This window comes from Anabas testudineus, chromosome 16 (assembly GCF_900324465.2).
Source record: "Anabas testudineus chromosome 16, fAnaTes1.2, whole genome shotgun sequence".
NCBI classification, from domain to species: Eukaryota; Metazoa; Chordata; class Actinopteri; order Anabantiformes; family Anabantidae; genus Anabas; species Anabas testudineus.
The window spans coordinates 21063618-21088514 of record NC_046625.1 but is presented as its reverse complement, the minus strand read 5'-3'; the positions used below and the strand labels follow the sequence as shown (position 1 = coordinate 21088514).

Genomic DNA, 24897 nt, shown 5'->3' with positions numbered 1-24897 from the left:
CACCACTCTCTGTGAGTGTATGTTTATGTCTTTGCATGCAAGTGCACGGTTTTGTGTTCAGCAGGTTGTGGCACCGATAATGATGTTGGAGACAAAGATCTTGGCCCCTAACAAGGAAAATCCCTCCATTAATCATGACTTTATAGTACACTTTCCTTTTCTTGCTAAGTTACTGTTCTTCTTTTCAGTTTTGCTAACATACAGAGATAAGCAGAAGAAAAGGGGAGATAGAGAATGTATTATACAGAATGTAAAAAGGAAAATGAGCAACAAAAATGAACAGCATGTAATCAAAGTAATGTGAAGGGGTCATTGTGAACTCTGGAAATGTGGAAACTATGGGAACATTTGATGTACATTCACTTTTAATATGCTCTTTTTTTTAACAGGTGAAATGGCCGATCATTGTTTAAGAAACACATTATGATATCGAATCTGATGTGATGGCGACAATAATCATCAGTGGCAGTAGCATCAGTGCCTGTGACATTAGAGCAATCCACTGCCAAGAGGCAAAGTGTATCCTGTGTCTGTGAGTGTAATTAGACAATGCCTGCAGATGTGTGTGTATAAGGTCATTATACAATATCAGGGTTTAAAAATGGGGGATGCCATTTTGAAGCAAACTCCTGTTCCAAAATAAAACTAAACTAAAACACAACACACACAAGATGAGGTATGCTCATGCAGGCCGGAACCAGTTTCTTCAGCACTGTGTGCTGCTGTCCCACGCTGAAGCTTTGTGTAGTGAATTAGTTGTGAGCAATATCCTATCATAGGATCCAATGGGAACAAGATGTAAGCAAAGTCTGGGACAGACAGAGGAAGGAATGTGAGAGGCATAGTCTGTTTTGTCTGGAGGACCAAAGAGAGACATGTGCGACACTTGACACTGTTTACATAAGTGTCACCGCTGTAATCTGATGGCATCTTGTATTTTAAGGAATACAGCAAGTCTACCTCTTATTTGTGGAAAATTCCAAACATGATTCATCACTCTTCTTCTTGTGAAAAGTCGAGTTTGGCTGATTTGTAATTTGCTTCATGCTGGTTTGTGACTTCTTGCGATCTTCTTGATGGATCATATTGTGTTTTAGTATAGCTGTAGGCTCATAACTGTCTTATTTCAGTGCTATGAAACAGATAAAAACCAGAATATAGTAACTGTTAGCTGAGCAACTATTAAATCATATTATAGAAATGGAAAAAAACAAAAACTGGAAATTAAGAAGTGCTCATCCGAAAATGAGTGCTGGGAAAAAGACCAGGCATTCCCAAGTGACACATAATAGCAGTCAGCAGGCATAATGCAGCAAATGTGTTCCTGCTTTCTCTGTGGTTACGAGCCACTTACAAGATTTTTTACAGGTTAGCAGAAAGTTAAATAATGTGCAGGATCCCCATATTCATGAAAATATTATGTTGAAGATTATTGGTCCTTGTTTATTGCTGAGGTGAATTTGCACCACAAATCTTCACTTGTCAATTGTCAAAGTGTTGCCAGCATTCTAAGTCTCATGTCTCAGCTTCTCTGCAGATGATATTTGCATTGGGTAATACTCCATTGTCTCTCCTTTTATTGCTCAAGTTAACTTCAAAGCTCTTTTACAGTTACAATTATTGCAATTGACCTTGATGTGGCTCTAAGAAAGTCTCTAAATTGTTCAACTTTGGCTGAAAGCTCCAGAAAAAGCACATGTTGTCAAACATGTTCTTATAACAGCAAATGTTAGACTTTTACAGATGTATTCCGATTTATAACTAAGAACATACACATGTATTTTAATTGAACACCATATGTGGGTTTATCTTATGATGGTTGCACTATGAAGAACAAAATTAATGTGTTATTATATTTTTCTATTCTGTATGACTTTTTCCCAATCTATGCTTAGGAAAGTTTGTGAGTTTAGAATCACAGTTGGACCAAACAACAACAGCTGCAAAACAGATCAAAAACTGAAAGTACCTGTTTCTGGACACCACTGAGCTGCAACACCTTGATGATGAGTGAGGCGGTGCGCCCCTTGTACTGAATGGTCCTTAGAAGAGTCCCTACATTGTCCACGCTGAAGGCCTCTGACCAGCGCCAGTTCCCCCATCCCTCGATGCAGATGTGCAGCAGCTGTGGGATGGGACAGACCAGGACACACACACAAAAACAGAGACAGAAGACACACCAGACATCAGAGGTATTCTTGCCCTTTATTTATCCATGAGCAAAAGGCAAGTAAACAACAGGATTCTTTGTTTAGAAGTATTTGTTGAGGAGGGGGGAGAAGAACAACAAAGTTCCTGTTTACTGGTGCTGAACAGGCCTGCTGCTGTTGGAGGTAGAAATGGAAGGTCACACACAATAAACTGGCTGGTGGAAAACAGCTGATGTGCAAGCTCATTACAGCTGTGTGTGTGTGTACTTGTGCGGTTGGATGTGGAAGACTATGTTCTCCACACATCTAAATAAGAGGCAGATAGTTTGGCTTTCAACCTTTTCAGTTTCATATCCATCACTTCAGTGTGGAGCACATCCATGTGTGTGGCTGGGTGGACTCAGGAGGGCAGCAATAAACAGACCCGGTCCAAACTTTTGATATTCAAACAACTTTATAGTGGTGACAATTTTTCCAACCCTTTCCCACATAATTCCATGTATTGTTGGTCACAACATGGCAGCAGGGCTGAAAATATGGAAAGAAGCCAAATCTTGTAGCTGCATATAGTTGAAGATGTTCCAGTTGAAGTGCATATCATTGCAGTCTTTGCTACATCCCCCCTCCACTGAAATCCATTCACAAAATATATAGTGCAAATAACAAGGGTTGGTTAAATGCTACATTAAGGTAGTCGATCTGTCAACTTCTCACTGCAGGATGCTGAGAGCTACAGGGAAACAAGGAATAATTGTGAGCTTAGGGTAATACTACTGGAGCAGAATCATAAATGTGTAGTGAGAACTAAAACCTCCTCCCCTCAGTCAGCTGGCAGACCTTCCACCTGGCTGAATGCTATATCTCACTGGCAACACAAGTTCAAACATGTAGGAAAGGGAGGGGAGAGAACATGAGAAAGACAAAGAATGTACATGAGTGAGAGTATCCAAAAAAAATGGGAGAGAGACAAGGGGGTGGGCTTCGGACGTACAGGTTTAATAATATCCCAGAGGATTAGAGGCCAGATTAAAATGCTGAAAAGTGTTTTTGAAGATTTACACTTTGGCTTGTTATTTCAGTGTGCCAAAAAATGTAACCAATCTGTTTTAGGAAAAACAAATTACTCCTGATGTCAAAGAGCAGACGAGACCCTGGTCAAGACCTTCTATGTTTCTTTCCACTACAGTCTATCTGCACTGTTTGAAGGCAGATTTCTTTACAATAACATTCTTAAGCAAAGCTTGAATTTGCTTTCTTCAAGATCATCCGTCCCCCCTGTCAACTGAGTGAAGATGACATAATTTCTCAGATCTCCCGCTCGGTGGACTTACTCATGGGGAAAGTGGCAGAGTGGTGTAAACAGCCAGGTGGCTAGAGGTTAAGGTTAAGCCTAAGGGTGGAGAAGTACCAGATGATTCTCTAAACCAGCACTAACATTATAATCAGGACCAGTTAAGATCATGGTGGTTTGAGGAAAACTTTGAAAATAACTATAATTTAGGATTTTCTGCCATTCGCCTCCCAGTCTCTCTTTAAGTGACCTGGTAGTACATGAGATGGATACCTTTTAATTTGCATTCAACTTCAAAAACGGCCTTGGTATTAAGTTTTAGAATTAACCTCAGTCTTTAAAATTTTGAGTGGTGCTAGACTGGTGTTAATTATGGTCAAAATCTTGTGGTGGCGAACCCTTTGGAGTCCTCTACTGTGCCTCGGCACCATCTGTGAGCAGCGATTTGTTATTTCAACACTTCTCTCTCCTTTAACCCCTCCGTCCCTCCCTCTTTCTCCATTCACTTGATCACGCCTGTGGCTTAACTTGACCTTTAAAAGAGAAGTCATAATAATGTCTCTCCTCAAACAGCAACTGCCACTCTTGTTTTAATTCATCACTGCTCTGACTCAAGCGTTGGGAAGAAAAAAAAAACAACAAAAAACAGCAGTGACACAGATGAACTGGACATGTAGGTCAACAAGAATGGAAAAAAAAGAACTGCTTTGACTCAATGGGACTTATCCAAATGTTGTGACGCTGAGAAAATGCAGTCAGTCACATGTGGTTTACCGTAAGAGCTGAACTGGATATAGAACTTCAATAAAAATGTCTTTGTAGAAAGATGAGGCTTCAACTGGAGCTAAAATTAATAGCACACTTTTCTATAGTCAGTGAATTAAGCCAGAGTACATGGCTGCCTCTAAAATGACTTAACAAGGTGAGCCAAGGTGTCAAACAAAAACAAACAAACAATGAAAATGTGGAAGTCTCTGTATCAAAATGTATATTATGTCAGATAATCATGAGAAATGTAATAATATTTAAAATCTACATCAGGTCTGAAGTGTGATTTTCCTTTTTTTTGTCCAAAGCCAACTAAGAACCTGTTTGCAAAATATGACTATTTTCTAAACTGGGTACTGACTTTTAAAGAAATCAAATTGAAATCTCGGTCATTACTTAAATTCCCAGGGGGGAGGCTGTGATTATTGCTGGCTCATGGTGGACGCTTAGCTTCCAGCGCATTACTCGCTCTTAGCTTTGGTACCAGAGTGATCCGCTTGGGAATTATTAAAATGAATAATTGGACATATCTGTGCAAAACATTTTCATTCTGTGACTGCATTGCCTGTTATCTGTTAGTGAGCAGGACTTGACCAGGATCATATTGTCACAACACATTAACAAAACACAACAGCTCATCCAAATTCTACTACAAGTTGCTAATATGGCTTGTGGTTTGACAGAACACCCCAGCCTTATATCATCGTGAAGGTTTACAGTGACATGTTTGTCCAAATACAGTAATATAACTAAGCTACAGATGATTCATCTCAGTTCCATTGAGTTGAATCATGATTTATGATTTGAAATACAACTGTCCATTTCTGCTTGAACTGAATCAACTCCATTTTTCTTTTGTTCAGTATCCACAGTGAGTCTGCAGGGGTTACTTGAAAGTTGTAGCTTCATATGGTTTATATATTACCATATTACCACTGGGTTTATTGGTTTTGCCACAGCCCGTGTTGCTTAAATGACTTAGGGCCAACAGATATTACTAAAAAAAAAAAGTACATGTATGTAATGCAGCTTTGGTATGTGTTTTAAAATCACAGGCTATTGTGACTAACCTAGATGTCTGGAACACCTGTCAATGAAACCTAATATCAGAGGGTCAGCACAGTTCTGCACATATCATGCCGGGACCATTTGTGGTCTTATCACAAGATCAATACCACATGAACTACATGAATCCCCACCCAGACTTGCCAGTTGCTATGGAAATTAAATGCAGAACCCAAACAAGGAACTGACACAGTCAGATATGGTGTTAACTTCTGAGAATCACCTCCCACCTAAAGTGTAAATTTTATTCAGTGAGTCAATCAACCAACCAGATTCCATCATGGGTAAGATGTCATGTCTACTGCCTAGCCCATTGCTTAATCCTGTCCCAGCAGAAAATAATTAACTACAAAGTTTCCTGTAAGACTGTAAGGTATCATAACCAAAGCAATGACTATGAACTTCCTAGTACGCAGAATCATTGTGTCATTAAAATGGCAAACACTCAAGTTTCAGCTCTGATAGTGTGGGTGTCAGAGAAAATATGTGCACAAGCAAAGATCGACAGAGAAAACTGAGAAAACTTCTTATTTTTTGCACATAGACACACCCCGAATGCCCTTCAACCCCTGTCCTCCTTCAGACAGAATGACTCACTATTGCCACTGTAACCGCAATCCGTCTATTGTCCTCTTGCAGGAATGTGCTTGGGCCCACATAACACAAATTAAGTGTCTGTCCGCAGTTGAGATGTAATCAGCATTCCTGGATGCTGCACAGACAGACTGACAAAGCCGCAGTGGTCGTTGGTTGTCTACCCATTACTACTATTCTGCAGTTCCATCTCACTCCGACTATAATAAGGGTTTTGAGACGTGGGGATGTACTAGTAGCGGTATAAACAACATCAATAGCTTTGCACACTAGTTTCCATAACAGACGAAAAGAGGCTGCGGCAATTCTTCACATATAAATAAACTTGCTGAAGCTTTTAACATTTTAAATTTGAAAATGTTGTGAACTCAGTTTAATACAGCAAATGTTTAAAAATAGTCTGACAAGTCTATGAACTGCCTGTCTTATTTAAATTTATGTCGGCGTAGATGGGAAAAGGGGGTTATAGAACAGAGGTCTGTCTTGTCTGGTGAATTTTTTTTTAAACTGAGGAGCTAGCTAGCCACCAAACAAATGAGAAACAGGTTCATGCTCAGACATCAAACAAAAGAATATGGATCGCATTGTCCTGTAGAAAGGATGAGCATGGGAAAGAAAAACAGAGAGGTAGACAAAGTTGAACTGCAGTGAGAAAAAATGAAGCGTAAATAAATTAAAAAGAGAACAGAAAGACACAACAGCATCCTTGCCAGGGCAGTGAGGGCTAACCCATGTAACATGAGGGAATTATGGTGGCTTTCACAGCTGTCTCCAAGGCTTCTCTCCTGCTCGGATCCTTCTCTCTGACAAAAGAAGCAAGACAGTGCAACATCAAAGCCCAGATTTGCAAGTCTAAGAAGCGGTTTGAGAGCTGAAAGAAGGTACAGAGAAGGCATTGTGTGGGTCCGTGGTTGACAGAGGAGAAGTTAAGAGGTTTATGTTTGACTAACATAGTTTCATAGTTCCCCTTCTGGTTTCTACCAAGGCATGTGAGACATCCAGGACCTCAAAGGTTCCAGGGGATGCAGATGCGGCAAGTGTTTGCACCAAATAACAGGAGATGACAAAGGGAGTACTGTTTGAGAGAAGTGAGGTTTGATAGCTACATGGTGGGGGATGAAGGGGTTGGTGGTCAAAGACCCTTGGAAGGACAGGATCTATTTGACAATTTATCAGTGGAAGTACATACAATAGCAATAGCAAAACTTTGTCCTGGGCTTTTAACAGTAAAACATTGTACTGTAATATGATACAAACATAAAGTATATTGTACACACTCATATACATATACAGTAAACACACATGCATAAACCCTGCCCTTCTCCCACCTACTGGGCAAAAAATAGGATAACACCACTGTGGAGCTACACACATATACAGTACTGTACACAGAAGTAAAAAAAAGTGGTTTGTTCTTGATAACAGACTGACTAGGCAAAGAGAGACTTTAGTCAGCCGTACCATGACCACAACTAGAGCGCCTCTTAACTGGAGTTCAGACAGTTCAGTTTCACCCTATACATTTGAATGGGGGAGTGCATTTAGCACAATGGGGTCCGGCGCCACAAGGGTCTCCATCAAAACAATGCAGCCTTGTACAAAGAAAAATCGTATCAGATTCAACTCTTCTTAGTTTTACAGCTAATTTTTTTGCAGTAGATACAGTACATGGCAAGAGGTCTTTCCGGGAACCAGGGTGTCATGTGACCTGTAATTTGTACTGTGGCCACTACACCATAAATCAGTATGCTGCCCACTTCCGTTCCTGTGGGACTGGTCATAGACCACTAAGATGCTGTCCATGGTGCTGAACTCAGGGTACCACCAATGGGACCACAATGCTCAAAGATTCTTCACCTGCAACTGAAGAGGGCAAACTCCAAAATAATGAAGCTGAGCTGGTTGGACACTATGGAAAAAAGTGAAACGGAGTGGCCAGCGGATGAATCCTTTAGGGTAGCAGACCTGTCTTGATGAATATATCTAGCACTGGAGAGCTGGTCAGTGAGGTGGAAGCAGGGCTAAAAACAGTTTATTAAAATAATGTGGTTTGTAAACTACAGTGAAAACACAAGGCAGAACAAAAGCCTTGCAGGTTCCTACAAGTTCTGGTTATGGGGAGCTGTAGATTTGGTTAATTGTTGTTTGTTAATCTGCAGAAGTGCAAAAGATTTAACTGTGGTACAGACTCACAGCTATGGGTCGGGGGGGATGTCCAAAAGAAACTCTCAACCTACATAATGTGGTCTGTGTGGTAACTGTATAGAGCTTGGTGCATTGCATGGGCCAAATCCTGCCTACTGCAGCTCCTGATTCCTGTAAGATTACAAGCAGTTAAAAGCTGATATTTTGTCTGAGAAAAGCATCGCATCAAGAGTTTAAGAGCCTCCTTCGATTCACATGCTTATAACAATGTTTGTACTTTCAATTTTTTTGTACATGCTGTTTTTGTACAATTTGCAAAACAACATTTCCATGGTTGTTGAGTTGCACTACACATACTTCCATCATGTGTTTACTGCATACTCAAGTATTAATTTTACCAAAGCTGAAATTGCAGGTCATTCTATGGATTTTAACCTTGCCTCAAACCGAAAACATTTTATCTCATCCCCTTCACTTAAAATGCTGTTAACATGTACATGATAAACAATCTTTGTTAGGATTTCAATTGAACTTTTTAGCTTATTACAAAAGTTCCAAATAAAGGGTTGTGAAAATAAAAGATACAGGCTATGTCAAAACAAAATACATCTGCCACAGTGAGAGACCTCATTTTGTTACTGACATCATAGTACAACATGGGTTGGTAAACTTGTTAAGACTGGGATCTCAATTGAATAAATCTGCTGTCACAGTGTGGCCCAGGGTCATTAAAACATACCAACACTTTTGTCATGTGGAGACCAAGTAGAAACAGTTCTGTTGCCCAAAATGAGCTGCAACTCATGGTTTAAGACCCTTTGTTGTAGTTTCAAGGCCAAGGATTTGAGAGGATGAAAACATATTTTTTAAACTGCTAACACATTGGCATGTTTAAAAAGATTTACATAGAAAAATAAATATGAGAATCTAGCAGCTCAACTCTCAACATGATAATTTAATTAATCTCCTCAATTTCACAGGGAGAGCTTCCTCTGGGACAAACTGCACAGTGGAAATACACTCACATACACACACACACACACACACACACACACACACGACAGACCATCAGACTGTACACCACAGAATCGAAATAAGATTTCAAAGACAGAAAAAGTGAAAAAAAAAACCCAAGAAAAAATACTGTGCTAAGCTTTGAGAGATGAGCAAGAAAGAACTGTGCACAGATAAAAAAAGAAAAAGTGGTGGGTAAAGGTGGAGACTGACTGTTCTCCCTGTATTTCTCATGAAAATCTTGGCTGTGGCAGCTGTGGTGGAATGAAGTACATTGTTTTCAAAATGTTGGATAAAGACCAAATTGTGGGTTGCAGAAAGATGGAAATGTGTCCCAAGAATATTCATAGTCACTGATTTAAAAATTACTTATAATGTTGAAACATTTTCTTTGTGCTTGGAACATAAGACATGATAAACATGAGGTGCAGAGATTGTTGAGACATATGCTATTATTCACTAATCAAGCCTACTCCCAAAGAGCACTACTGGGATAAAGTATTTCATCACTCTGGTTAAATTGACTAAAAACAAACACTAACAAAAGGGAAGGTCCAATTTCTTAAAAACAAGTTGAACAAAGTTTTAGCCTTAACACCCATGGTGGCAAGTGGCGCCAGAGATATATGGCTAAACAGGTCTGCTTGTTGCTAAGGCATAGAGCCCTTTCACTAATATACCCAGTGAAACCTCAGAGCCTGCGGCCTGGGGTGCAAATTTAAACATCCTGGAAACATGCAATTTCCTATGACCTTTGACCTCTACTTGTAATGAAGTGTGTTTATGTAATTCTGTGTGACAGATTATATGTCCCATTAAGAGACAGGCTAAGCCTCAGAGAACTACTGTATACTTGTTAATCTGCCTTGACAGGAAAGCAACAACGATGTGTGCTACACACATTAGATAAAATGAACGGATAACAGAAACACCACACGTGTGCTCACAAAAAAGTAATCACACTAGTATTTATGTTAGTCCATTAAAGACATAATTATACACACACACTGTACATGTAATCTTTCCCTGCACTGTACCCTGTGGGTCACACATACTCCATGTAAGAGACCATATCATTTTTTTCATGTATATGCCTAAATTTTAAAAAAGTATATATATTTTTTAACCCTTCATATGTAGATGTCACCCTTTTGTACCTCCCTTTGACACGTGGTGATCCACACTGCTTTTGCTGTCTTTATAACCACACTAAATACTCCACCAGAATCCACACATTATAGGCCTCTCACAATGACGGTTAACTCACATGCAAGCAATCCTATTTAATTTGATTCTGGTTTAAAATTCAATTAACAAATCATTCTGCTTGATTAAAGATCATAGAGGGAAAGATCATTAAGATCATAGTTTGTGCTTTCATTTCCTTTCACCTCATCTACATGTAGGAATCAGATACTCAGACTAATAATACGTTTTTTTTAAATATTGGACCAACACCCTCAATCTGTATTATAATGAATCTTGTAAACCCATGTGGAGTGGCTATGGCTCAAGAGAAGAAGAGCTAAGTTATCCACAGACACCGTACCTCAAATTGCTCCTGATGTTAGCCAGCACCTTGCATGGTAGCTCCGTACCATCGGTGTGTGACTGTAAGTGTGATGCAGATGCACACTGCACAGTGCCTAAAAAGTGCTGTATGAATACAGCTATATATGGACATAGGACGACATAGTTGTACAGACATAGTTCAATTATTTTTATTATTTATTAAAACTTTATCAATTTATATTACTTCTCTCTAATTCAACAGACAGAGCTGCACATCTAGCCATTTGATTTCATACCAAGCTTATTTTCCCTCTTTCTTTTTCCTTAATGCTTATTTAACTTTACTTTTATTTGAGCTGTGCTGAGTAACAAGGTCAAGTCCTTCTCACTCACTCTGGACATTTATCATGCAATCTGGCTGAATATGAATCGTGCATAGCTGAATATGGCTGTAACCTCACCTAACTATGACTGGTGTTTGTCTGAGGGTTTCCCAGGAAGCCATGATGATAATGATCCTCTCTCACTGAACTGGAGTTAGTTTCTGACCCACTGACTCACACACAATTTGTATCTTGTTGTCATAGACACAAATGTTAAAATAATCAGTACATGATGCATCTTATAATTTAATAATACTGCCAATATATTTCATATTTTTGACTTTTGTTTATTAGATTATTCCATTAGGAGGTTGTTTCAGAGAACAGGACTGGGGAAGATAAAGAGTGTGACAGGACAAATGAATCTGATGAAATATTAATAATGACTCAGTGGGAGTTGGATTTTTCATGCATCAATAGTTCACGGTACTAAAGCCCATGTTTAAACTTTGCTTAATGATACAGTTTGCCAACTTTTCCATTTTTCTTTATTTTTTTTTGTAACCTAAGGTAATGCCTACAAAAAGTCAGTTCATTCTGCAAGTGTAGGTTTTTCCCCAGAGATCAAACTGGACAGTAGTCCCTTTCATTGGCTTTCATTCTGTTTCTCAAATCCATCAATAAGTGGGTTAACCTGACAGGAGCTAATATGTCCCACAGGGTCAGCCTAATCAATTGCGGACTAAGCCATCAAACACAACTAGTGAGGCAGTGAGACAGAGAAGCCATTTCTGTCTCAGTGTCAGTAGTTGAAGTGGTTTAGTTGTGAACAGCACAACTAAAACACTTCACTTGTGGGCAGTGCGGTAAAAAAATATGGAATCCTACTTAAGAAAAGAACAATTTCAGGAATAAATATACTTTTTTTGAATAATAAGCTGTATAATTTGAACCACACTGTAGATTTAAAACAAGCTTCCATATCCGATTAACATAGAAAAGTGCCTATGGCAAGTAAGCAATATTACACACACAAACACACACAATACGCAAAGCTCCTCATACATACTGTATGCATAGACATACAAACATAGACACAGACACAAGCAAGCATGTGGAGTATTCTGAAGTAAAACTGGTCTCTCACAAACACACTTATACCAAATACCTCCCTGTCGTGCCTGCTTCCAACAACACGGCCAATCTCACCACAAACTAATAGTCCTGGGCTGCTATCTCCAGCACATTACCATTGGGAATCACACACACGCACATCAACAGAACATTGACACACATATAGAACATGGACCAATACCACACACTCACTCTCTCTCTCACACACACACACACACACACACACACACACACACACACACACACGTACCAACACACAGAGACAGACATCCAGAAAGAGAGAGCAAGAGCTCTCCAGCCTAGTGCTGGAGTAAATTACAATTGTGAATATTCTTTGTAGGCACTTAAAAAGTCCTTCCCAAATCCAGGGGGCTTTTTACGCCCCTCTCCCTGCTAACCACACTAACCACAGGGATTTCCATCAGCCAGGCTGCATCCTGTACCGAACAGCCAGATATTTCAACCATCCACAACACACCACAAGGCAGAGCCCTGAAAACAGCAGGGTGGGGATAGTAAGTGTGTTTGTGTGAATATGAGATTGATATAAACTCTAGTTAATTGCAGAGAGAACGTACAGTTACACGCACAATCATCTTGGCATTTTTAAATAGATGTATTGATATATTTATCTGCATCAATCTTTTTATCAATAACTTTTTCTCTCTCTATGTATAACAGATAGATAACAAAATAAAACGTATATAGTGTAAATGGTTTATAGACATTTCTAAACTTCTTCACCTTGGCTGGTAACTGCTGGGGTGTGAAGGCATGCTGGGATTGAAACTGAGAAACTAGACCCAGAGGCCTGACAGACTCCAGAGCTTAAGAAACATTTTATCACAGTGTGTACATATGGGTCTGAGTGTGCACTTATGGGCATGAATTTGATCAAGGGCAAGATGACAGCAGCCTCTAAGAACGTGACCGCCTCAATCGACTCTTTTAATGCATCTCATGGTTATAATTGACAGAAGGAATGGGGGGGTAGAGAGAGTACAATCGAGACAGGCAGAAACAGAGGAGCACTGAGAGGGAGTGTGACCTGAGCAGAGGTTCACGTTTCACTGCAAAAACACTCGGGCCTGAGTGTTCTTCTGAGAGAAGTGACAGATATTCTGAGGTATGTCAACATCACGGAAAGCGCACACTGGTTCGACTACTCAGGATTACACACAATATGCACTCATCTTTCCCATGCAGACACACAAAAGCACACACAAGTTGAAGCTGAAAGAAGTCGGTCTGCTCATTAAGGAAGGACCAGACCATTTACTATGACTTTTTATGTCTATGGGTGATCAATAGGGGATTAAGTTAGGACTACTATAAACAAAAACTGGCAATAAGGATGGTGGGAGGAACAGAAAGATAGCAGGCAGACACATTTTTGGCTATACAGACCTCTAATTTGTGAGTGTTAAGACCATGGTTCATCCTTTGCTCCTGCTACTCTTTTTCCATGTCCACCCGTTTTTTCTCAGATAGGTCTGTAAAGCATCCCCCTTGACAACTCCTTTTGATTTTCTCATATTTCCCTGTGCATTCTTCTTTCCTCTCTGCTTCTTCACTCCCACCATCTCTTCCCCCCATTTTCCTATTTCCAAGATGATCATGTCCAGTGAGTTCTCAGAGGAGGCAGAGAGAGAGAAATAGGGACAGATTACTTTACAAAAGCAATTTAGTAGCTCTGGCTTGTGTGTATGTGAGTGAGTGGCTCTGGGACAGGTCAGCTGGGACACACTCGTCATACCACAGCCATGAGGACAGGCTGATGGCCTGACTTTTTGACAGGTCCCAGGACTCCCAGAAACTGATAAAATTAACCATGAACAACAGGGGCTGGGACTGAGTACTTCAGTACTAGTATGTGTTTGAGTATGGAATTGGGACAAAGTTGGGGGCCTGGTTAAGGTATAGAAAGGTAGGAAGGTAGAATTAGAGATGCTATGTAAAAAGTTAAATAATAAATATATTGTATAAATAGCAACATAAGATCACATGTATTTGTTTACAAATAATGAAGCTCTTTGTAGAACTAAAAGTGTGATTTACTTGATTTAGTGACAGGATATGGATACAATTTTAACTAGGAACTGATGTTTGATCAAATGAAGGTACAGAAACAGAACATCCTGATCACTTTGTTTACACACAGCTGTCTTGGGTTAAAGCCTGTTTCTCCACCGATTTGCAAAGAGCACACAAAAAATAGTTTGGCCTGTCATCAACCTAAGCTGGTAGGAAAGGACAGCTTTAGTATAAAGTGAACACTGTATAATATGTAATAACAGTATAAACGGGCAGCCTGTGAAAGAGTAAAGTTGCAAGATAGGATGTGACATTGGCAATATACAGTAAGTGACAAATAGATGATATGTCAGTAACTAAGAGGAATGCCTACAGGGTGAAGTTGAGAGCACATTCACACAGTAAGAGAAGAGATTACTAGGGAGAGTCAGGAGGTCTGGGATATGATGGCTCATGATGATCAGAGTTGTTTTAGACACTTCAAGGCATCACGGGACTTAAGCAAAACAGCACAACCATGTAGGACTCTGCTTGAAACCTGATTTGTGTGCTACAAAAACACACTTGCAAGACTGAGTAACCATTAAAGAAATACAAGCCTTTTGCTTATCAGTGTCACTATTTTTATAACCCTGAAATGTAATTAGGAGTGTATGCTACAATTTGCTGAGGTGGACACATTGGCAGGCATTTTATCATCAAGCTTAATAAGTTAGCTAAGTGTTTTTGGCTAAGTTGCACTATTTCATATTTATCTAGTTTCACAAATCATGGTCATCTTGAGAACACATATTTCATATACCACAAACACATGATGGAATAACACATGACAGAACCATGCTGGAATCACATTCTTCATCCATGATGAGATTTGGCCCATTCTGACAATCTTTCTTCCAAAACATCCCTGAAAATGCAGAGGTCATTTTGACTCACTGCAAAAATAAGATATGCTAGATTGCCACTCTCCAAGTCTGTGTGTGTGTGTGAGTGTGTGTGTGTGTGCAAGTAAGCGTGAGGTAAGAACACAGATTAACCATGGCTGATGATTAATACAACTTGACTTACTGACTTACTGCGAGCAATTATGGCCATGTATTGTATCAAGCTTGACTATCTCACACTTGCTGTGGAACACGTGTCCTGAAACATGTGTGCACCACACACACACATGCCATAGATCTCCACCTCCACCTCAAACCACAAAGGGTTAAATATAATCAATCTTCTTTAACAATGCTGTCAGAGCACCGTCTGAGAGTGCTGACAGAAACACAAAGAGAGTGTGCTGATGACGGTGTGTCTGGTGTGTGTGTGTGTGTGTGTTTGCCTCTCTGATCCTGTGGACAGAATTTGTATGGTCAAGTCAATGAGTAAGGAGATTTGTATATGGAATAATATGCCATTTTTATACACTGGTTTGTAAATGTGTGCACATCACGTTACACACTATACATATTGTGTATAGTTCAGGTTATGAGTGTGTGAGTTTATGTAGACAGGTGTTTCTATGCATTCACTAACATTAATAATAAGTTAACACAGTATTCTTTATATGTAAATATGTCTGCATATGTATATGTCTTGGTTCTATGGTTCTCATGTCTTTTATATATAAAGTGGCAAGAAAACACATGTGAACCACTTGGAATTTCATGGTTTTCTGCATTAATTTGTCATAAAACATGATTTGATCTTCATGTAAGTTAAGAGTATTAACAAATATAACATGCCTAAAATAATAACACCAATGAAATTCTGATCTTTCATTTCTCTTTTGAGAACAACCATAAAAACCCTCTTTTTTTTTTAAAGTCCTAGTGGAATGAATTATTCGTTGGAATTTTAGTCCAGCTCTTTCATATTCTTTGCATGTCTCGTGTCTGTCACTCTCTTAAAGTCGTTCCATAGCATCTATTTTAGGTTGAGGTCTGGGCTCTGACTTGGCCACTCCAAAAGGTGGAATTTATTGTCCTGAAGCCTCTGTTGAGTGGTTTGGGTCATTGTCCTGTTGCATCACCTAACGTCTACAGAGTTGTCAGAGTGACCTACAGACATTCTCACATTATCCTGAAGAATTGTTTGATACACTTGGAAATTCATCTTCCCCACAATCACTGCAAGCTGGCCAGGCCCTGATGCAGCAAAGCAGGCCCAAATCATAATGTTTCCTCCAACATACTTTTTTCATGATGATACGCAGTTCACTTTTTATGCCAGATGTAGTGCTGTGTTATTTTTCCAAATAGTTTATTATAGTTTCATCAGTCCACAAAACATTTTGCCAACACTGCTGTGGAGTGTCAATGAGCTCTTTGGCAAACTTCAGATGTGCAGTAATGTTTCATAATGCCTTTAAATCTTCAGCTGTCACTCAGGGCATTTCTTTACCTCATTAATGAGTATTTGTTGTACTCCTAGGGTCATTTTAACTGGCCACCTACTTTTTGGTAGAGTAGCCACAGTCCCAAAGTGTCTCCATTTTGTTTGTCTAAGTCTGTAGACTTGTGTCTGTAGACCAATGAAATTCCGAAAGGTTCACATACTTTTTCTGCCACTGTAAGGTACAACACATAAGTGTGCTAAAGTTCAATGTCTATGAGCATGCATATTTATGTGTACCTACTAGAGGAACAAACAGATCAGATATCAGATATAGCCCAGCTATGGTGTGTGTGTGTGTGTGTGTGTGTGTGTGTGTGTGTGTGTGAATGTGCTACCTGAGGAGACTTGTGTGACCTCCAGCTGTACTGGTGGCTATGGAGGCTGGCCAGCAGCACATTCTCATCAGTGTCCACCTGGCCAAAACGCAGTGTCTCATGGGTGTCGTTACAAATAACATAGTGACTGTAGACCAGCTCCTCCGCCTCCAGGTTCCCGTTCTGAGAGCAAAGTAGGGGTGAGAGGTTGAGATAGAAAGTGTGAGAGGATAGAGAGATGAAGAGAAGAGAGTAAAAAGGGTGAGAAAGAGTCTCTGAATAAGAGAGTAAACTAATATTTATATCACTTAATGATAAAATCACATCTATCTATCTCTCTATCTATCTAGCTATCTCTCTATCTCTCTATCTATCTGTGTGTGTGTGTGTGTGTGTGTGTGTGTGTGTGTATGTGTGTGTGTGTTTTCACTCTGTCATTATAGGTTATTGTGTGCAGGCGTTTGGGCAGATCTTGGCAGTTGTCAGCCAGTAGGAGAATGAGATAAGCGATATCATCTGTGAGAGCAACACAACCTCAACAGGGGAGTAAATCATATCACAGTCTGACAGCTATCTGAGCTAGAGCAGCTTAGAGTGGGCTTCGGGGCCAAATCTACTGTTTGGTCCAACATAAAACCTCCAGGAAGGCCTCTCTCTTTAGTTAACTCAACTTTATTACATCATTCTTTGAGCAGATATATGTTGGTGACTGCTGTGATAAACAGGCTTGGAGATATCGACTCATTTCAAGTGGCAGCTCTGTTTGTTTTCTAAACTTTTCTTCAATGCTTGGAACAAAGTGGACTAAATAGGCATTCCTGTTGGTAAGAGTCATCAATATATTGTGGTTTGTTACGAGAAAACAACATGGTAGAGTCTGGCCCACCTACAACAATGGGTCAAGGCGAAAGGCCTCACAGAAAGCTCAAATCATGCGAGTCATGCAGGATGCTGTCCACTCATACGTCACCTTGCATGCAAGAGAGAAGAGTTCACTGGCCTGCTATTGAAAACAAGGGAGTGTGTCAAGTCTCCTGCATACAGCTAGTCAATTACACGATTTTAAAACAGCACATAACGTGCATGCGTGCTACATAGTGAGAGAATGGGTGCAATTGCATGCGTAAGTTTTACTTAAGCTCCTCCTTCCAGTGGCTCTCGGGCCCTGATGAGATTTCTCTTCTACACCCCTCCCTGACTCTTGACATACATTACTGTGGCTCAGACAGCCTCTCAATAACTGCTCAAGTATCCCAACAAAGGGGACCCCAGCTTGCTGTATACTTTTAAATAGCAGGGGGGTTGATGGTTAAAAGAGGCTGGCAGTAAAAGCTCAGAGCTCGACTGCCAAGCACGTTTAGGGTCCTGGGGTTGTTGATGCTATTGAAAACGGATGGGAAAGTTTACACCATTAAAAGTGCACTTGATGAAAGATGTGAGAGAGAGGGAGAGAAAGAGAGTTAGAGAGGTATATAGCAAAATATAGACGGGACAGCTGCAACAGAGGGTTGAAATCCATTTCCAGTTTTATAGTGAAACACTATATATGCTCCCTTTCAAATCTGACACTGCGATTTACAAACTTCCTGCTGCCATGTTAAGATGCCATTGCTAAGCCCACTCTTTGATGGTATTGTCTTTCCGTTCAGATTCATGAAGCAACATGATACATCAGAAAAGCTTACTGTTGTAATTGTAATGACTCCTTGTACTAAGACAAAATTATTTAACCCACATCTTCCTTATTAAAGAGCACTGTTGAACTGTCGTCTTAGTATGTCAGAATTTAAAGCATCCATTTTCCTAATCCACTCAGATACTTTTTTACAGTTTGGACTGTGAGTCTATAGCCTAGATTGGCATGGCAGAGAGGTGCACATATAAATGACGAGGTGACAGTAAAATGTCTGGAAAACAGTAAACGATGACACCCACTCAAGAGACATACACATGAAACAAGACACCATGCAGACAATAATGAAGCCTGTAAAAGGTAAACAGTGGAACTCAGATCTAAAATCACCCATATAATCCTCAAGTGTTGACCTAAGCTAACGCATCCAGCCAGGAACATGATCTCTCTGTCACTTTGTTTCCAAAATGTTTGTTGCAAAATAAAGCAGAGAATCATTCAAACATGAAAAGAACAGTGGACAAAAACAACAAGAGGAACATTTGTGTTGTCTCAATTGCACATGCAACAGCCTGTGAACGTTCTGTGAGAAAGCACAGTGTGTAAATACTACTGGGCTTTTGTGTGGCTTTCCACCAAAGCCACTTCCCTGGGGTTAGGGGCTTGGGGGGTAGCAAAGATTGAAAGTGGGGCTGGGGACCGAGAACTGAAAATGGAGGCATGGGGCCTGAGGTTACAGTGGGGGGGGGCCTGAGGTTGGGGCCATATGGGGCAATTGAGGGCAAGGAAAAGAAGCTAAATACTAAGAAATAAAACAACAGTGCTATTTTATATTCATTATTCCTTTAGCTGTGTAAAACGATAACACAAGAGTTTTACCTTGATCTTCTTTCAGTTTTATATATATTCATGCATAGATCAGCATAGTTGAAGCTGACCTTGACCATAATTTTGTACTATCTGCTGCTTATTATAATACATGGAATATAAATGTCAAGTTAAAGCCATTACACATGAGTACTTGTGTCTGCCAGGTCTCTGTGATGTTATTATGGATAAAAACACAGACTACAACTGTTTCCATGGCTACAACTGTATATTACAACATATTTGGGGTATACAAACGTAAATTACAACCACATACCAAGTGTCTTTCTTTCTGTTCTATTTATTGCTAGGCATCTGGAAGTATTCCAGCTGTTCTGGTTGTGGTGGTCTGGTATGACCATGCCTGGGTTGTGAGGTTTCACTTGTGTGGTAGTTGACGATTCTTCTGCATGTTTCAATGCTGACCCTGCAGGTCACATCATAACAGGCCTGGCTGCCAGCCTTGACACCAGGAAACATGAAAATCACTGAAGCAATTACACACGTTGGGAGACATCCTTCTGTTACGGAAGGACAGAGCCTGTTAACATTTCCAACTGCTTCTGATTACGTTTTCAATTAGGATCAAGTTTATCTATGCATAGATGATGTGTGCATGATTATATCCCTATAAAATACTACACAGCCACAAAGTTTGTGCTTAATCGCAGCCATACAAGGTTCCCCCACATATAATATTGTGTTTCAGTGAAAGGGAAACAATAATCCACCCACAGGTTCACAACTTCTTCTGAAATTGACCACATATTTAAGAAGACAATCAGCTTTTTGTACCTGACCTTTTTCTACCCCTTACACTAGAACTACCACAGCCACATGCAGCACCTTCTAATTATGGTGTTTTCCCTTGTGGTTAATGGTGAAGGCTAGATAAAATGTTCTGAACAAATAAGCTGAACAAAGCTGCTGCTTCCTCTGCTGTTTATACTGATCAAGACAATACATTAGGCTTAATCATTTTATAAAAACAATCCTATACCAGTGAACACGCAAATGCACCCTTCATACCTTGTGTAAAAGTGTGAAAATGCAAATGATGACTGTAGAGTACGAATAATGAATGGTGTTGGTTGTCTGATGGTGTTTGCATCTATTTTGGATCTTAGACACTGGGCAATGATGGCATTAAAAAGCCAAACATATCACCCAATCAGTATCAGAAAAACCTTGGCCAGGACCAGCTAACCTTACTAATCATACTTGGCATGTTGAGTTGAGCCCAGTATGGATACCAACATGTCCAAAACACTTCAGTAAAGCTGCAATACAGCCTTTCATTACAACACCACAGTCTTATTTATGGCTAAATTAACCAGCAGAAATAGGGAACATTCGCTAGTTTGAGGTAAATCATGCAATGATTAAGCCAAGGGTCAAACATGACCCATCATCCAACACGCTTGGTTAAGCACTTTTGATGAGTCAGTGATGCCACTAAGTGAAAACAAAGGTATTAAACTGCTGGCCAGAACAATCGTTTTATAGTAGATTTTTATGCAACTTGTTTAATTTTATTTTCCACAGGTAAGAGACAACAGATGTTCCCACAAAAACATACATATTAGTTCTCTCACCTGGCAGTGAGAGCCTGCATGCATGTAAAACCATGAGAATACCTCATGTCTCCAGAGGCCAGTATATGAGTCAGCACTGCCACAGCTGAGCTGAGCAAAGCCATGATAGGGCATAGAAAGCCAGAGAGGCTGGTGTGATTGAATCTGTGTATGTGCATGAGGGTTTGTGTGTGTGTGTGCAGCAGACAAGTGGGTGGAGGGACCAGGGCCAGATGAAGTCTTGGCAGGTGTCACCACTCAAGTTTTACCATATTTTCATGGGCATCACTTCACACACAAATATCCTGGCTACCAGAGGCCGTGCTGAGAGCTGAGAACTGAGAGATGAGTACCAATGCGGCACAGGAACAGACACATTGTAGGCTTTTAGTCAGTGTTTACAGCTAATTAAAGACAAGTCGTCTTTACACTACTACTAGTACACAACTACAATTCTTCTTATTAAAGCCATGTTGTTTGTTGTTTGTTTAATTGCTTCACCATCTGGGACAAAAGACCTCTCAACATATTAATAATAATAAAATAATAATAATAATAACTGATTATTAATAATGACTGCTTTGGGTAAATTCTTTCATTCTTCTTCATATAAACTGTGTTGCATTCTTAGTGGCCTGAATTTGGTCTCACCTGTTTCCAGCTGAGCAGAGCAGTGTCCACAGTGTGGATGGCATACTGGCTGATATTGAGGATCACTGGGTCCAAAAACACATTCACATCTAAAGTGGTGTTCTGAGGGGTGCAGGAGGCGGCTGCCTGGCCCTGAAATATAGAAGAAATCAAACTGTAAAGCAATTTCTTTCCAAATTTCCTTATCAAAGCTTTAAATAACTGTACCTGCAGGACACAAGGCTTGAGAAGCTGAAGGTGTGTTAGATTTCGGTATTCCAGCAACTTGCAGTCCAGCTGGGTGGAAAAGTTGAATTCCTGACAGTTACGTGGTCCATTGCTCCACTGACGCAAGAAGACCTTTGGCTCCCGAGCACCAATCACCATGAACTCCTGTTCTTGAGGTAACTTTCTGTCTGGCAGGAAAGGACGCAGTTGTCGAAATGGAACTGGAGGAGTGAGATATATTACTATTAGGATTATAATGACAGGCAGACAATTATTGTCACAGTTTCCAAGTGAACTTCACTATTAACCACGCTTAATTGATGATGGTAATTAAAGTTATGGTGTATTTGTTTAAAACCCTTTTCTGACTAATAAAAAAACCCAACTGAATATGTCTTCTTTAACAGCTAGGATACAAACCTTAAAAAAGTTAAACCTCATTAATGGGATTTCTATATCCTACCTGTACCCAGCTGTTCTAGATGGTGACAGAGGTGAACTTCCAGCTGCGCTACTTGTAGGGATACACCCAAGGACGGAACAAACCAGGGTGCAAAGCAGGAGTCCACACGGGTGCATGCTGCCAATGCCATTGGAGATACCAACTGATCACAGGGCAGCTGGGAACCGCATTCACTATCTGAACTGGAGGGAGAGAGGAGATACAGCAGATAGCTGACAGTATTTACAAAAGCGAAACTTCTAAACATGAAAAGTCACTAATAACAAACTATATATATTATTATTAAAATATATTATTAAAAAGCATCTGACAGCCAACAGTGATTAATTTTCTATTAAACTTAGTTCATAGTTCATAGTTGTGAACTAATAGCCACAAAAATTCTATTTATTAATTAAAATAGTCTGAAGTTTATTTGTAGCTGAATGCTTTTGTTTCTTTCCAGAGAAACACAGAAATTTACACTGAGACAAAGACCACAATTATTCTGGAAAAAAATGAACAGAAAGAGACAACATGGAGAGGGCCTCCTTTCTGTCCCAGGTTATGAGGGTAGTCACATTATTACTGTCACAGTTTCCAGGAGAACCTCTCTATGGACATTAATAGCATGTCATGGTTGATGATGTTGAATAGAAGGTAATTGAAGTGAATGACCATTTGCTCTGTAATTTGCTGCTACCATGATCCACCATAAAAACTCCAGCAGGAAACGCTCAAGAACTGAAAAACGCTTCTGCAACAGGGTGCTCCTTAAAAAGATAAGCATCATATGTTGACAATTTTCATTACTTCCAGTTGGCAGGGCAGTCAAGTTATTTTTCTGGTGGAAACTAAAGTAAGGCAGATGAAGCTAGTGACTAACGAACAGGGAATCGATTTTGATCACAACAGACAAATAATTTAAACATAAAGGAAATGTAGTGTTTGGACTATGATTGTAATGAGACACAGATGTATATTTTGCTGTACACTGTATCTAACGCTGTTGAGTTTCACTGTTTCTTCTCTTACATGTTTTCTTATTCCTCCCTTTCTGCTCCTCTGGAGCTCTCTAAGCCACACAGAATGTGGGCTTGGCAATTCTCTTCCACTAAAAGTTTCCTAAATCCCAAGAGGAAGTAAAAGGGGGGGGGGGGGGCAAAAATGAGAGTAAATTAAGATGAGGAAGGAATAAGAAAAAAGACAGAGAAATGAAAAATGGGGGAAAAGCACAGAAGATGTAACAGAATGCCGAGTGAGACATGAGAGAGATGAAGAGAGGAAACAGTGGTAGCGAGAAGAAGGGAGTAAAAGCATGCTCTTTGAGGTGTTACAGAGCTTGGCTGGCCCATTCCAACCCATCCCATCCATACTCAACTCAGCCCAACCCAAGCTAGGCCAAGGAACTTATGAGCCAACCCAATGGGGGCTTTACTCCTCCTGCTTCCCGTGAGCTTCCCCTCGATTAGATACACTCAAGGTAAGCAGGAAGGAATCCGGATGGGCCCTGACAGGCACTTGGTGTGCTGGGAAATCTCATTAGGCCGATCTGAACGCCTTCCAAGCCCGCTCCCTGCTCCTGCACACCAGATGTGAGGCGAGGGACACATTGCTAGCTCTTTGTGCTCAGCGGCCTGGGCGCACACTCTTTTTCTCTCTGCATTCCCTCACACTGGACTCCACATGTACTCCTGATCTACACAAATATCTGTGTGTAGGCACAAACATGCTATCTGATTAATGAGCTTGGGTTTACAGCACATGATAAAGTACAGAATTTTCCCTCACCTCTGCTCATCTCCTCCCTCTCCGTTATTGTTGAGCACGATCCTCCACAGGTCTGAGGCCACAAGCTCCTTCTGTTGGTCAGTGAGACTGAGGCTGGGCAGCTGCAGCTGGCAAGCACTGCTCTCTGATAGGCTGAACTCCTGGTATGGAACAAAAGCTTGCTGGAGCTCATCCCAGTACTCTAGGCTGCATGGTACCTGGTAGGAAAAACAAGATAAACCAAATATGTTAAGTATCTTAACTTTAGCGTTTTATATATGATCTTGATACCTCGAGTAGCCTCATGTTATTAATTTGTGCCCTTTAACTGAAGTTCAAGGTCATTAATAGAAGGAGACTGCCCTGTTCTGTCCTTTCCATGGGGATCAAAATACCTGAAGTAACAGAAACTTACAATATGCCAAAATACTTCTCTTATGATGCTCTCATAATGCTTATAGAAACATATGTTGCATTTTTTTAGTTGCACTTTATGGTGATGATGAACGTTCTCTGACTTTTCAGGCCAAACAAACTCTTCCTTCTGTCATCTAGAGCAGACTGAACAAAGCACACACCTCGACCTGCTAGTCAACAATGACTAAATCATGCTGATTGTACACATACATTCAGCATGATCATCATGTGATCATTTGAGCATTGTCTATTCTTTCCCATAAAGCCAGCAACTAACCACCAGCACAGATAGCAAGGCGGAAATCTTGACGATAAAAAATCTCCATAATTAATAGGAAAAAAACAAACAAACAAACAGCTTAGTCATTTGATTTTGAATTTAATAAATATATCTGTTCATCTCACCCTATTACCCTACACAAAGCTGACAGGTGTAGACCAAAAGCTGACAGGTGAAAACACACATATACACTGTGAGAAGAGTTAAGACACTTGCACAAGACAATGAAACTGTGACAAAGAGACATCACATACCATCGGTGACTTATTGGGAATAGCTCACATTTGTATAAATGGATGTCTAGTACAACACAGTAAAAACAACACA

At 40.1% G+C, this 24897-nt stretch overlaps 1 protein-coding gene across 1 annotated transcript in view; it reads right to left on the bottom strand.

The window, feature by feature from the left end:
• Positions 1–24897, bottom strand: part of LOC113170474 (vacuolar protein sorting-associated protein 13B) — a 278722-nt gene that overhangs the window by 26873 nt on the left and 226952 nt on the right. Inside the window, 6 exon segments of the mRNA XM_026372581.1 lie at positions 1970–2125; positions 16751–16912; positions 21455–21586; positions 21662–21882; positions 22125–22306; positions 23895–24091. Coding sequence (XP_026228366.1) covers positions 1970–2125; positions 16751–16912; positions 21455–21586; positions 21662–21882; positions 22125–22306; positions 23895–24091 — 1050 coding nt within the window.